We start from the raw sequence: 16,237 nt of genomic DNA, 5'->3' as shown, positions 1-16,237 counted from the left end.
TGATTTTCAATTATATTTCTTATGAATAAAGATGTATTTAGTCAATGGGGGTCCTCTGATCATTGTTTTACATTGAGCTGTCTCGACATTCCTAATAGCGAGCCACTTGTCATGCCATTTCGCATCGAGGTCAAAGGGTCTGCATGGCTACATTAACATGCAGGGTTTTCGCAGCCAATACTGTGCTCTGATTCATATTAGATTTGTTTGGGTTGCAAGCCCCGTAATGATCCTGGTGTTTATCTTTACTTCCTGGATCTTGTCCTGAAGATGACTGGCGTAGTCGCAAAGTGAAAGTGCCCAATTATGTTGTGAGAATTGTTCAATTGAAACATTACACACTTGTGCACGCGACTTTTTTATTTGTTTGGCCGTGTCAGATGGTGGAGGGTCCCGCGACAAACCTGTCGGGATCATTCGGTGGCCTGACCCACATCTCAATCGTGAAGCACGGCTGATACCCGTGCCACTGTTTTCCCCGTTGACAGTGAACGCGACTCAGGAGGGATAATGACCGACCGTAGCCATCTCCCGCCATGCGAGACTTGGCACTGCTGCAGGAGGAACTGCAGACATCGTTTTTGTGGTAGTTTTGGAGGGGGAGTGGTGATGGGTCAGGGGAATGGGGGTTGGTGCAATGGATTGTGTGAGGAGCTCACGACTGGACATATCTTTGAAAGTGTGTACAGCAGGGGTCGGCAACCTTTCAAAGAAGTCACTTTTTTCGTCCTTGACCAAAATAGTTCGAGAGCCGCATCACAAGCGGAGCTACTTGTTCAAATACACAAAGTAGGTATGTAAAGACGTCAATAGCGTCTCTGCGGCGTAAAAGCCCGATACTGCATGACTGCTGTGGGGAGGCGCACTTACCTTTCACTTACCTGTCGATGGGGGCCCGAGGGGCCCTGTCACGCTGACTCGGGTTCCGTCGGGAGAGTTAGAGGAAGGGGCGTGGCAAGAGGCAGAGTGGGGCCACGCTCGAGGAGGGGTCAAGGAAGAGGCGGAGCCATCGGGCAGTCGAGTGCGAGAACTGGCGGTGTGTGGTCACTTCGGGGGAAGCGGGAGACCGACGGTAGTAGGGACTCCGTGGGGTCGGGACCCCCTCTCCCTTGTTGGGGTCTAGAATAACTTAGAGTATGTTGTAATTTGTAACTCCGTTTAATGGTAATAAATTGTGGTGCCTCCAACCTCAGTGTGTGCCTCGTCAGACACGCGCCACAGGTATATACAGCAGATGACAAACTATGACTTAAACAAAATAGGTGATGGAATAAAGTTATTCTTAAACAATATTTTGTTGTCACCAAGACATTCCATAGTGACCATTCCCTGCCATATTGAATAATTTATCATCACGTTAAATTGTCTTTTAAGATGTATTATTTTTTTCTTCCAAAAACGACTGCTCTAATGGGGGGGAGGGGCAGCCAAATGCGGCTCCGGAGCCGTAGGTTGCCGACCCCTGGTCGACTTTCTCCGGCAGAAGCTACGTTGGCTGGGTCATGTCGAGTCGAGAGCAATTGGTCGTGCATCTGCCAATCATCTCAGTGAACCCATGGCATATGGGCCTGTCCCGTGATCTGTCAACAGCGAGCCTTCCACACTTGAGCTGTGGCCTTAAGGTGCACCTAGCCTGGCACAAGCTGCATGGGGACGTTACCGCCAAGTAGGCAGCTGTTGGTGCTAGAGCAAGACAATGTGGAGCTGGAGAGCAGCGGTCAGCGCGCTGTGCACCAAACCGGGGTGATCCGAGTTCGACTTCGGATCACGGCTAACACCAGAGACGATTATCGGAAACAGTTCTGGGCCACCCCTAGGTCGACTCAACCTCAACCCACCAGTAACTGCGTTGTGTAAACATTGCCACGAGGGAGACTAAGGCGGCCAGGCGTGGTACTGTCCACCCTCCCCCTTGTGTGCTGTGTCGGCCTTCATCGGTGCTACTCGCTAATAGCACTTTCCCCAGCAGTCTGTTGTCACAGACTATACGGGGGATCTTTGCCTTTGGAGGGGCGTCGTGAAAGTGTGGCGTGTGGGCGGGATGGAGGATGCTGGAAGAGGGGCGTGGAGCTGGAGTCGGAGGGGAGTGCGGTGGTGGTCGAGGAGGGGGAGGGGAGTGAAGGAGGCGGAGTGCGGTGGTGGAGGGGGAGTGTGACGGGGCGAGGGGAGTGCGGGGCTGGAGGTGGAGAGTGGTGGTGTAGGGGCGTGGAGGTGGTGGTGGTGCTGGGGGCGTGGTGGTGGTCTATGGGCGGGGCGTGGTGCTGGTTGTGGTGTAGGGGCGTGGTGGTGGTAGAGTAGGGGCGTGGTGGTGGTAGAGTAGGGGCGTGGTGGTGGTAGAGTAGGGGCGTGGTGGTGGTGCTGGGGGCGGGGCGTGGTGGTGGTGCTGGGGGCGTGCTGGTGGTGGTGGTCTAGGGGCGTGGTGGGTGCCCGCGCGTCGCACGGGGCTCGGGTTTTTTCGCCTCTGCCGCTGCTGCCGCTGCTGCTGTGATGATGATGGAGGCCTCCGCTCCGCGCCGCGCCTGGGCCTCGCTGCTCACCGCGAGCCTCCCCCTCCTCCTCACCCTCCTCCTCTTCGTGCAGCGCGGGGACACGGGGACACAGCGACTGTGGACAGGTGACGAGGGTGGGGGAGGGTGGGCAGAGGCGTGTGTGTGGGCAGTGAGTAGCGGGTGAGTGGTGAGGGTGAGGTGTTGTGTGTGTAGCGAGTGGTGAGTAATGTGAGTGGTATGAGTGGTGAGTGACATGAGTGATGAGTGATGTGAGTGAGTGGTGAGTGATGTGAGTGACGTGAGTGGTGAGTGATGTGAGTGGTGAGTGATGTGAGTGGTGAGTGATGTGAGTGGTGAGTGACGTGAGTGATGTGAGTGGTGAGTGGTGTGAGTGAGTGGTGTGAGTGGTGAGTGGTGTGAGTGAGTGGTGAGAGTGACGTGAGTGACGTGAGTGGTGTAAGTGGTGAGTTGTGTGAGTGGTGAGTGATGAGTGATGTGAGTGATGTGAGTGGTGAGTGATGTGAGTGGTGAGTGGTGAGTGACGTGAGTGGTGTGAGTGGTGAGTGACGTGAGTGGTGAGTAACGTGAGTGGTGAGTGACGTGAGTTGTGAGTGACGTGAGTGGTGAGTGGTGTGAGTGGTGAGTGACGTGAGTGGTGAGTTATGTGAGTGGTGAGCTGCGCTACGAACCCGGCCACCCGAGTTCGATTCCCGCTCACGGCCACCAACACCGGTGACGATCTGAACTGGTCCTGGGCCTCCCCTAGGTCAACTCGGCCTCAAATGAGTACCTGGTGCGGTGTGTAACATGGCCACTGGGGGAGACAAAGGTGGCGTGGTGCTGCCACCCTCCCCCCCCCCCTTGTGTGTCACGGTGCCCGTCCTTCACTGGCGCTGCGACTCGCTAACAGAACTTGCCCCCTCCAGTCTGTTAAGGCTACACGGGGGCCCTTTGTCTTTGTGAGAGTGTTGGTGTAAGCCAAGTTGGACGATGAGAAAGCGAGTGGAAGGCAGAGAGTGAGTGTGAGGAGAGCGATTGGTGAGTAGGGTGAGATGTCCGAGTGTGAGGATGAGTAGAGAGTGAGAACAAAGTGTGAGTGGTTCTGTCGGCCTCTCCCAGGGGAGAATGAGTGGAGGGTGAGTAGAGTGGAGGGTGAGTGGAGGGTGAGTAGAGTGGAGGGTGAGTGGAGGGTGAGTAGAGTGGAGGGTGAGTAGAGTGGAGGGTGAGTAGAGTGGAGGGTGAGTAGAGTGGAGGGTGAGTAGAGTGGAGGGTGAGTGGAGGGTGAGTAGAGTGGAGGGTGAGTAGAGTGAAGGGTGAGTAGAGTGGAGGGTGAGTAGAGTGGAGGGTGAGTGGAGTGGAGGGTGAGTGGAGTGGAGGGTGAGTAGAGTGGAGGGTGAGTAGAGTGGAGGGTGAGTGGAGTGGAGGGTGAGTGGAGTGGAGGGTGAGTAGAGTGGAGGGTGAGTAGAGTGGAGGGTGAGTAGAGTGGAGGGTGAGTAGAGTGGAGGGCGAGTAGAGTGGAGGGCGAGTAGAGTGGAGGGCGAGTGGATGTTAGTGCGAGTAGAGTGGAGGGCGAGTGGATGTGTCGGCCTCTCCGTGCTGTGCGTGTGACGTGGCAAGCGCCTGGTGCTGGGTGCAGGGCACGTCATCCCCACGGTTACTGCTGCTGAACCCCATCCATCCGTTCATCCGAGTCCAATGACATCGATGCCAGCCGAGCACAGATTACTAATTTAAAACCCAAGCCCACCTTTCTTGTTTGAATAAAAAAAATATCACTGATATTATTGCCTCCTTACCTGCCGTTCTATCGCCCCTTTCATACCGTTACTTTGAACTTCACTCATTGATTCCTCCGCCCCTATTGAAGACTGTCTTCAGGGCACTGTTTCGTCTCATCCACTCTGTGTTGACCACACTGCAGGTCACAGCAACTCACCCACTCACCACACTGCAGGTCACATTAACTCACTCACCATACTGCAGGTCACATCAACTCACCCACTCACCACACTGCAGGTCACAGCAACTCACTCACCCACTCACCACACTGCAGGTCTCAGCAACTCACCCACTCACGACACTGCAGGTCACAACAACTCACCCACTCACCACACTGCAGGTCACAACAACTCACTCACCACACTGCAGGTCACAGCAACTCAGCCACTCACCACACTACAGGTCTCAACAACTCACCCACTCACCATACTGCAGGTCACAACAACTCACCCACTCACCACACTGCAGGTCTCAACAACTCACCCACTCACCACACTGCAGGTCACACCAACTCAGCCACTCACCACACTGCAGGTCTCAACAACTCAGCCACTCACCACACTACAGGTCACAGCAACTCATTCACTCACCACACTGCAGGTCACATCAACTCACTCACCACACTAAAGGTCACAACTCAGCCACTCACCACACTGCAGGTCACAGCAACTTATCCAATCACCACACTGCAGGTCACAACAACTCACCCACTCACCACACTGCAGGTCACAACAACTCACTCACCACACTGCAGGTCACATCAACTCACTCACCACACTGCAGGTCACAACAACTCAGCCACTCACCACACTGCAGGTCACAGCAACTCAGCCACTAACCACACTGCAGGTCACAACAACTCACCCACTCACCACACTGCAGGTCACAACAACGCACTCACTCACCACACTGCAGGTCACAGCAACTCACCCATTCACCACACTGAAGGTCACATCAACTCACTCACCACACTAAAGGTCACAACAACTCAGCCACTCACCACACTGCAGGTCACAGCAACTCATCCACTCACCACACTGCAGGTCACAACATCTCACCCACTCACCACACTGCAGGTCACAACAACTCACCCACTCACCACACTGCAGGTCACAACAATGCACTCACTAACCACACTGCAGGTCACAGCAACTCACCCACTCACCACACTGCAGGTCACAGCAACTCAGCCACTCACCACACTGCAGGTCACAACAACTCACGCACTCACCACACTACAGGTCACAGCAACTCAGCCACTCACCACACTGCAGGTCACAGCAACTCACTCACCACACTGCAGGTCACATCAACTCACCCACTCACCACACTGCAGGTCACAACAACTCATCCACTCACCACACTGCAGGTCACAACAACTCACCCACTCACCACACTGCAGGTCACAAGAACTCAGCCACTCACAACACTGCAGGTCACAGCAACTCATCCACTCACCACACTGCAGGTCACAACAACTCACCCACTCACCACACTGCAGGTCACAACAACTCACTCACTCACCACACTGCAGGTCAGATCAACTCACTCACTCACCACACTGCAGGTCACAACAACGCACTCACTAACCACACTGCAGGTCACAGCAACTCACCCACTCACCACACTGCAGGTCACAGCAACTCAGCCACTCACCACACTGCAGGTCACAACAACTCACGCACTCACCACACTGCAGGTCACAGCAACGTCCCCACTCACCACACTGCAGGTCTCAACAACTCACCCACTCACCACACTGCAGGTCACAGCAACTCACGCACTCACCACACTGAAGGTCACAGCAACTCACGCACTCACCACACTGAAGGTCACAGCAACTCAGCCACTCACCACACTGCAGGTCACAACAACTCACGCACTCACCACACTGCAGGTCACAGCAACTCACGCACTCACCACACTGAAGGTCACAACAACTCACGCACTCACCACACTGCAGGTCTCAACAACTCACCCACTCACCACACTGCAGGTCACAACAACGCACTCACTAACCACACTGCAGGTCACAGCAACTCACCACACTGCAGGTCACAGCAACTCAGCCACTCACCACACTGCAGGTCACAGCAACTCACCCACTCACCACACTGCAGGTCACAGCAACTCACCCACTCACCACACTGCAGGTCACAGCAACTCACGCACTCACCACACTGCAGGTCACAGCAACTCACCCACTCACCACACTGCAGGTCACAGCAACTCACCCACCCACCACACTGCAGGTCACAGCAACTCACGCACTCACCACACTGCAGGTCACAACAACTCACGCACTCACCACACTGCAGGTCACAGCAACTCACGCACTCACCACACTGCAGGTCACAGCAACTCACCCACTCACCACACTGCAGGTCACAGCACCTCAGCCACTCACAATACTGCAGGTCACAGCAACTCACCCACTCACCACACTGCAGGTCACAGCACCTCAGCCACTCACCGCACTGCAGGTCACAGCAACGCATCCACTCACCAGACTGCAGGTCACAGCAACTCATCCACTCACCACACTGCAGGTCACAACAACTCACCCACTCACCACACTGCAGGTCACAACAACGCACTCACTCACCACACTGCAGGTCACAGCAACTCACCCATTCACCACACTGAAGGTCACATCAACTCACTCACCACACTAAAGGTCACAACAACTCAGCCACTCACCACACTGCAGGTCACAGCAACTCATCCACTCACCACACTGCAGGTCACAACAACTCACCCACTCACCACACTGCAGGTCACAACAACTCACCCACTCACCACACTGCAGGTCACAACAATGCACTCACTAACCACACTGCAGGTCACAGCAACTCACCCACTCACCACACTGCAGGTCACAGCAACTCAGCCACTCACCACACTGCAGGTCACAACAACTCAGGCACTCACCACACTACAGGTCACAGCAACTCAGCCACTCACCACACTGCAGGTCACAACAACTCAGCCACTCACCACACTGCAGGTCACAGCAACTCAGCCACTCACCACACTGCAGGTCACAACAACTCACCCACTCACCACACTGCAGGTCACAACAACGCACTCACTAACCACACTGCAGGTCACAGCAACTCACCCACTCACCACACTGCAGGTCACAGCAACTCAGCCACTCACCACACTGCAGGTCACAACAACTCACGCACTCACCACACTGCAGGTCACAGCAACTTACCCACTCACCACACTGCAGGTCTCAACAACTCACCCACTCACCACACTGCAGGTCACAGCAACTCACGCACTCACCACACTGAAGGTCACAGCAACTCACGCACTCACCACACTGAAGGTCACAGCAACTCAGCCACTCACCACACTGCAGGTCACAACAACTCACGCACTCACCACACTGCAGGTCACAGCAACTCACGCACTCACCACACTGCAGGTCTCAACAACTCACGCACTCACCACACTGAAGGTCACAACAACTCACGCACTCACCACACTGCAGGTCTCAACAACTCACCCACTCACCACACTGCAGGTCACAACAACGCACTCACTAACCACACTGCAGGTCACAGCAACTCACCACACTGCAGGTCACAGCAACTCAGCCACTCACCACACTGCAGGTCACAGCAACTCACCCACTCACCACACTGCAGGTCACAGCACCTCAGCCACTCACCACTCTGCAGGTCACAGCAACTCACCCACTCACCACACTGCAGGTCACAGCAACTCACGCACTCACCACACTGCAGGTCACAGCAACTCATCCACTCACCACACTGCAGGTCACAACAACTCACCCACTCACCACACTGCAGGTCACAACAACTCACCCACTCACCACACTGCAGGTCACAACAATGCACTCACTAACCACACTGCAGGTCACAGCAACTCACCCACTCACCACACTGCAGGTCACAGCAACTCACCCATTCACCACACTGAAGGTCACATCAACTCACTCACCACACTAAAGGTCACAACAACTCAGCCACTCACCACACTGCAGGTCACAGCAACTCATCCACTCACCACACTGCAGGTCACAACAACTCACCCACTCACCACACTGCAGGTCACAACAACTCACCCACTCACCACACTGCAGGTCACAACAATGCACTCACTAACCACACTGCAGGTCACAGCAACTCACCCACTCACCACACTGCAGGTCACAGCAACTCAGCCACTCACCACACTGCAGGTCACAACAACTCAGGCACTCACCACACTACAGGTCACAGCAACTCAGCCACTCACCACACTGCAGGTCACAACAACTCAGCCACTCACCACACTGCAGGTCACAGCAACTCAGCCACTCACCACACTGCAGGTCACAACAACTCACCCACTCACCACACTGCAGGTCACAACAACGCACTCACTAACCACACTGCAGGTCACAGCAACTCACCCACTCACCACACTGCAGGTCACAGCAACTCAGCCACTCACCACACTGCAGGTCACAACAACTCACGCACTCACCACACTGCAGGTCACAGCAACTTACCCACTCACCACACTGCAGGTCTCAACAACTCACCCACTCACCACACTGCAGGTCACAGCAACTCACGCACTCACCACACTGAAGGTCACAGCAACTCACGCACTCACCACACTGAAGGTCACAGCAACTCAGCCACTCACCACACTGCAGGTCACAACAACTCACGCACTCACCACACTGCAGGTCACAGCAACTCACGCACTCACCACACTGCAGGTCTCAACAACTCACGCACTCACCACACTGAAGGTCACAACAACTCACGCACTCACCACACTGCAGGTCTCAACAACTCACCCACTCACCACACTGCAGGTCACAACAACGCACTCACTAACCACACTGCAGGTCACAGCAACTCACCACACTGCAGGTCACAGCAACTCAGCCACTCACCACACTGCAGGTCACAGCAACTCACCCACTCACCACACTGCAGGTCACAGCACCTCAGCCACTCACCACTCTGCAGGTCACAGCAACTCACCCACTCACCACACTGCAGGTCACAGCAACTCACGCACTCACCACACTGCAGGTCACAGCAACTCATCCACTCACCACACTGCAGGTCACAACAACTCACCCACTCACCACACTGCAGGTCACAACAACTCACCCACTCACCACACTGCAGGTCACAACAATGCACTCACTAACCACACTGCAGGTCACAGCAACTCACCCACTCACCACACTGCAGGTCACAGCAACTCAGCCACTCACCACACTGCAGGTCACAACAACTCAGGCACTCACCACACTACAGGTCACAGCAACTCAGCCACTCACCACACTGCAGGTCACAACAACTCACCCACTCACCACACTGCAGGTCACAACAACGCACTCACTAACCACACTGCAGGTCACAGCAACTCACCCACTCACCACACTGCAGGTCACAGCAACTCAGCCACTCACCACACTGCAGGTCACAACAACTCACCCACTCACCACACTGCAGGTCACAAGAACTCAGCCACTCACAACACTGCAGGTCACAGCAACTCATCCACTCACCACACTGCAGGTCACAACAACTCACCCACTCACCACACTGCAGGTCACAACAACTCACTCACTCACCACACTGCAGGTCAGATCAACTCACTCACTCACCACACTGCAGGTCACAACAACGCACTCACTAACCACACTGCAGGTCACAGCAACTCACCCACTCACCACACTGCAGGTCACAGCAACTCAGCCACTCACCACACTGCAGGTCACAACAACTCACGCACTCACCACACTGCAGGTCACAGCAACGTCCCCACTCACCACACTGCAGGTCTCAACAACTCACCCACTCACCACACTGCAGGTCACAGCAACTCACGCACTCACCACACTGAAGGTCACAGCAACTCACGCACTCACCACACTGAAGGTCACAGCAACTCAGCCACTCACCACACTGCAGGTCACAACAACTCACGCACTCACCACACTGCAGGTCACAGCAACTCACGCACTCACCACACTGAAGGTCACAACAACTCACGCACTCACCACACTGCAGGTCTCAACAACTCACCCACTCACCACACTGCAGGTCACAACAACGCACTCACTAACCACACTGCAGGTCACAGCAACTCACCACACTGCAGGTCACAGCAACTCAGCCACTCACCACACTGCAGGTCACAGCAACTCACCCACTCACCACACTGCAGGTCACAGCAACTCACCCACTCACCACACTGCAGGTCACAGCAACTCACGCACTCACCACACTGCAGGTCACAGCAACTCACCCACTCACCACACTGCAGGTCACAGCAACTCACCCACCCACCACACTGCAGGTCACAGCAACTCACGCACTCACCACACTGCAGGTCACAACAACTCACGCACTCACCACACTGCAGGTCACAGCAACTCACGCACTCACCACACTGCAGGTCACAGCAACTCACCCACTCACCACACTGCAGGTCACAGCACCTCAGCCACTCACAATACTGCAGGTCACAGCAACTCACCCACTCACCACACTGCAGGTCACAGCACCTCAGCCACTCACCGCACTGCAGGTCACAGCAACGCATCCACTCACCAGACTGCAGGTCACAGCAACTCATCCACTCACCACACTGCAGGTCACAACAACTCACCCACTCACCACACTGCAGGTCACAACAACGCACTCACTCACCACACTGCAGGTCACAGCAACTCACCCATTCACCACACTGAAGGTCACATCAACTCACTCACCACACTAAAGGTCACAACAACTCAGCCACTCACCACACTGCAGGTCACAGCAACTCATCCACTCACCACACTGCAGGTCACAACAACTCACCCACTCACCACACTGCAGGTCACAACAACTCACCCACTCACCACACTGCAGGTCACAACAATGCACTCACTAACCACACTGCAGGTCACAGCAACTCACCCACTCACCACACTGCAGGTCACAGCAACTCAGCCACTCACCACACTGCAGGTCACAACAACTCAGGCACTCACCACACTACAGGTCACAGCAACTCAGCCACTCACCACACTGCAGGTCACAACAACTCAGCCACTCACCACACTGCAGGTCACAGCAACTCAGCCACTCACCACACTGCAGGTCACAACAACTCACCCACTCACCACACTGCAGGTCACAACAACGCACTCACTAACCACACTGCAGGTCACAGCAACTCACCCACTCACCACACTGCAGGTCACAGCAACTCAGCCACTCACCACACTGCAGGTCACAACAACTCACGCACTCACCACACTGCAGGTCACAGCAACTTACCCACTCACCACACTGCAGGTCTCAACAACTCACCCACTCACCACACTGCAGGTCACAGCAACTCACGCACTCACCACACTGAAGGTCACAGCAACTCACGCACTCACCACACTGAAGGTCACAGCAACTCAGCCACTCACCACACTGCAGGTCACAACAACTCACGCACTCACCACACTGCAGGTCACAGCAACTCACGCACTCACCACACTGCAGGTCTCAACAACTCACGCACTCACCACACTGAAGGTCACAACAACTCACGCACTCACCACACTGCAGGTCTCAACAACTCACCCACTCACCACACTGCAGGTCACAACAACGCACTCACTAACCACACTGCAGGTCACAGCAACTCACCACACTGCAGGTCACAGCAACTCAGCCACTCACCACACTGCAGGTCACAGCAACTCACCCACTCACCACACTGCAGGTCACAGCACCTCAGCCACTCACCACTCTGCAGGTCACAGCAACTCACCCACTCACCACACTGCAGGTCACAGCAACTCACGCACTCACCACACTGCAGGTCACAGCAACTCATCCACTCACCACACTGCAGGTCACAACAACTCACCCACTCACCACACTGCAGGTCACAACAACTCACCCACTCACCACACTGCAGGTCACAACAATGCACTCACTAACCACACTGCAGGTCACAGCAACTCACCCACTCACCACACTGCAGGTCACAGCAACTCACCCATTCACCACACTGAAGGTCACATCAACTCACTCACCACACTAAAGGTCACAACAACTCAGCCACTCACCACACTGCAGGTCACAGCAACTCATCCACTCACCACACTGCAGGTCACAACAACTCACCCACTCACCACACTGCAGGTCACAACAACTCACCCACTCACCACACTGCAGGTCACAACAATGCACTCACTAACCACACTGCAGGTCACAGCAACTCACCCACTCACCACACTGCAGGTCACAGCAACTCAGCCACTCACCACACTGCAGGTCACAACAACTCAGGCACTCACCACACTACAGGTCACAGCAACTCAGCCACTCACCACACTGCAGGTCACAACAACTCAGCCACTCACCACACTGCAGGTCACAGCAACTCAGCCACTCACCACACTGCAGGTCACAACAACTCACCCACTCACCACACTGCAGGTCACAACAACGCACTCACTAACCACACTGCAGGTCACAGCAACTCACCCACTCACCACACTGCAGGTCACAGCAACTCAGCCACTCACCACACTGCAGGTCACAACAACTCACGCACTCACCACACTGCAGGTCACAGCAACTTACCCACTCACCACACTGCAGGTCTCAACAACTCACCCACTCACCACACTGCAGGTCACAGCAACTCACGCACTCACCACACTGAAGGTCACAGCAACTCACGCACTCACCACACTGAAGGTCACAGCAACTCAGCCACTCACCACACTGCAGGTCACAACAACTCACGCACTCACCACACTGCAGGTCACAGCAACTCACGCACTCACCACACTGCAGGTCTCAACAACTCACGCACTCACCACACTGAAGGTCACAACAACTCACGCACTCACCACACTGCAGGTCTCAACAACTCACCCACTCACCACACTGCAGGTCACAACAACGCACTCACTAACCACACTGCAGGTCACAGCAACTCACCACACTGCAGGTCACAGCAACTCAGCCACTCACCACACTGCAGGTCACAGCAACTCACCCACTCACCACACTGCAGGTCACAGCACCTCAGCCACTCACCACTCTGCAGGTCACAGCAACTCACCCACTCACCACACTGCAGGTCACAGCAACTCACGCACTCACCACACTGCAGGTCACAGCAACTCATCCACTCACCACACTGCAGGTCACAACAACTCACCCACTCACCACACTGCAGGTCACAACAACTCACCCACTCACCACACTGCAGGTCACAACAATGCACTCACTAACCACACTGCAGGTCACAGCAACTCACCCACTCACCACACTGCAGGTCACAGCAACTCAGCCACTCACCACACTGCAGGTCACAACAACTCAGGCACTCACCACACTACAGGTCACAGCAACTCAGCCACTCACCACACTGCAGGTCACAACAACTCAGCCACTCACCACACTGCAGGTCACAGCAACTCAGCCACTCACCACACTGCAGGTCACAACAACTCACCCACTCACCACACTGCAGGTCACAACAACGCACTCACTAACCACACTGCAGGTCACAGCAACTCACCCACTCACCACACTGCAGGTCACAGCAACTCAGCCACTCACCACACTGCAGGTCACAACAACTCACGCACTCACCACACTGCAGGTCACAGCAACTTACCCACTCACCACACTGCAGGTCTCAACAACTCACCCACTCACCACACTGCAGGTCACAGCAACTCACGCACTCACCACACTGAAGGTCACAGCAACTCACGCACTCACCACACTGAAGGTCACAGCAACTCAGCCACTCACCACACTGCAGGTCACAACAACTCACGCACTCACCACACTGCAGGTCACAGCAACTCACGCACTCACCACACTGCAGGTCTCAACAACTCACGCACTCACCACACTGAAGGTCACAACAACTCACGCACTCACCACACTGCAGGTCTCAACAACTCACCCACTCACCACACTGCAGGTCACAACAACGCACTCACTAACCACACTGCAGGTCACAGCAACTCACCACACTGCAGGTCACAGCAACTCAGCCACTCACCACACTGCAGGTCACAGCAACTCACCCACTCACCACACTGCAGGTCACAGCACCTCAGCCACTCACCACTCTGCAGGTCACAGCAACTCACCCACTCACCACACTGCAGGTCACAGCAACTCACGCACTCACCACACTGCAGGTCACAGCAACTCATCCACTCACCACACTGCAGGTCACAACAACTCACCCACTCACCACACTGCAGGTCACAACAACTCACCCACTCACCACACTGCAGGTCACAACAATGCACTCACTAACCACACTGCAGGTCACAGCAACTCACCCACTCACCACACTGCAGGTCACAGCAACTCACTCACCACACTAAAGGTCACAACAACTCAGCCACTCACCACACTAAAGGTCACAGCAACTCATCCACTCACCACACTGCAGGTCACAACAACTCACCCACTCACCACACTGCAGGTCACAACAACTCACCCACTCACCACACTGCAGGTCACAACAATGCACTCACTAACCACACTGCAGGTCACAGCAACTCACCCACTCACCACACTGCAGGTCACAGCAACTCAGCCACTCACCACACTGCAGGTCACAACAACTCACGCACTCACCACACTACAGGTCACAGCAACTCAGCCACTCACCACACTGCAGGTCACAGCAACTCACTCACTCACCACACTGCAGGTCACATCAACTCACCCACTCACCACACTGCAGGTCACAACAACTCATCCACTCACCACACTGCAGGTCACAACAACTCACCCACTCACCACACTGCAGGTCACAAGAACTCAGCCACTCACAACACTGCAGGTCACAGCAACTCATCCACTCACCACACTGCAGGTCACAACAACTCACCCACTCACCACACTGCAGGTCACAACAACTCACTCACTCACCACACTGCAGGTCAGATCAACTCACTCACTCACCACACTGCAGGTCACAACAACTCAGCCACTCACCACACTGTAGGTCACAGCAACTCAGCCACTCACCACACTGCAGGTCACAACAACTCACCCACTCACCACACTGCAGGTCACAACAACGCACTCACTAACCACACTGCAGGTCACAGCAACTCACCCACTCACCACACTGCAGGTCACAGCAACTCAGCCACTCACCACACTGCAGGTCACAACAACTCACGCACTCACCACACTGCAGGTCACAGCAACTTACCCACTCACCACACTGCAGGTCTCAACAACTCACCCACTCACCACACTGCAGGTCACAGCAACTCACGCACTCACCACACTGCAGGTCACAGCAACTCACGCACTCACCACACTGAAGGTCACAACAACTCACGCACTCACCACACTGCAGGTCTCAACAACTCACCCACTCACCACACTGCAGGTCACAACAACGCACTCACTAACCACACTGCAGATCACAGCAACTCACCACACTGCAGGTCACAGCAACTCAGCCACTCACCACACTGCAGGTCACAGCAACTCACCCACTCACCACACTGCAGGTCACAGCAACTCACGCACTCACCACACTGCAGGTCACAACAACTCACGCACTCACCACACTGCAGGTCACAGCAACTCACCCACTCACCACACTGCAGGTCACAGCAACTCACCCACTCACCACACTGCAGGTCACAGCACCTCAGCCACTCACAACACTGCAGGTCACAGCAACTCACCCACTCACCACACTGCAGGTCACAGCACCTCAGCCACTCACCACACTGCAGGTCACAGCAACGCATCCACTCACCAGACTGCAGGTCACAGCAACTCATCCACTCACCACACTGCAGGTCTCAGAAACTCACTCACTCACCACACTGCAGGTCTCAACAACTCACTCACTCACCACACTGTAGGTCACAGCAACTCACCCACTCACCACACTGCAGGTCACAACAACTCACCCACTCACCA

General features: G+C 55.0%; 1 protein-coding gene across 1 annotated transcript in view; it reads left to right on the top strand.

Annotated features, from left to right (window-relative positions):
- The first annotated feature begins 2,407 nt into the window (after positions 1–2,407).
- Positions 2,408–16,237, top strand: part of LOC144720188 (procollagen-lysine,2-oxoglutarate 5-dioxygenase 1-like) — a 47,485-nt gene continuing 33,655 nt past the window's right edge. Inside the window, exon 1 of the mRNA XM_078596685.1 lies at positions 2,408–2,614. Coding sequence (XP_078452811.1) covers positions 2,488–2,614 — 127 coding nt within the window. The 5' untranslated portion in view covers positions 2,408–2,487. The remainder of the gene's footprint in view (positions 2,615–16,237) is intronic.

Source organism: Lampetra planeri, chromosome 8, assembly GCF_965212315.1.
Source record: "Lampetra planeri chromosome 8, kcLamPlan1.2.h2, whole genome shotgun sequence".
NCBI lineage: Eukaryota > Metazoa > Chordata > Hyperoartia > Petromyzontiformes > Petromyzontidae > Lampetra > Lampetra planeri.
This window is presented reverse-complemented; position numbering and strand designations above follow the sequence as displayed.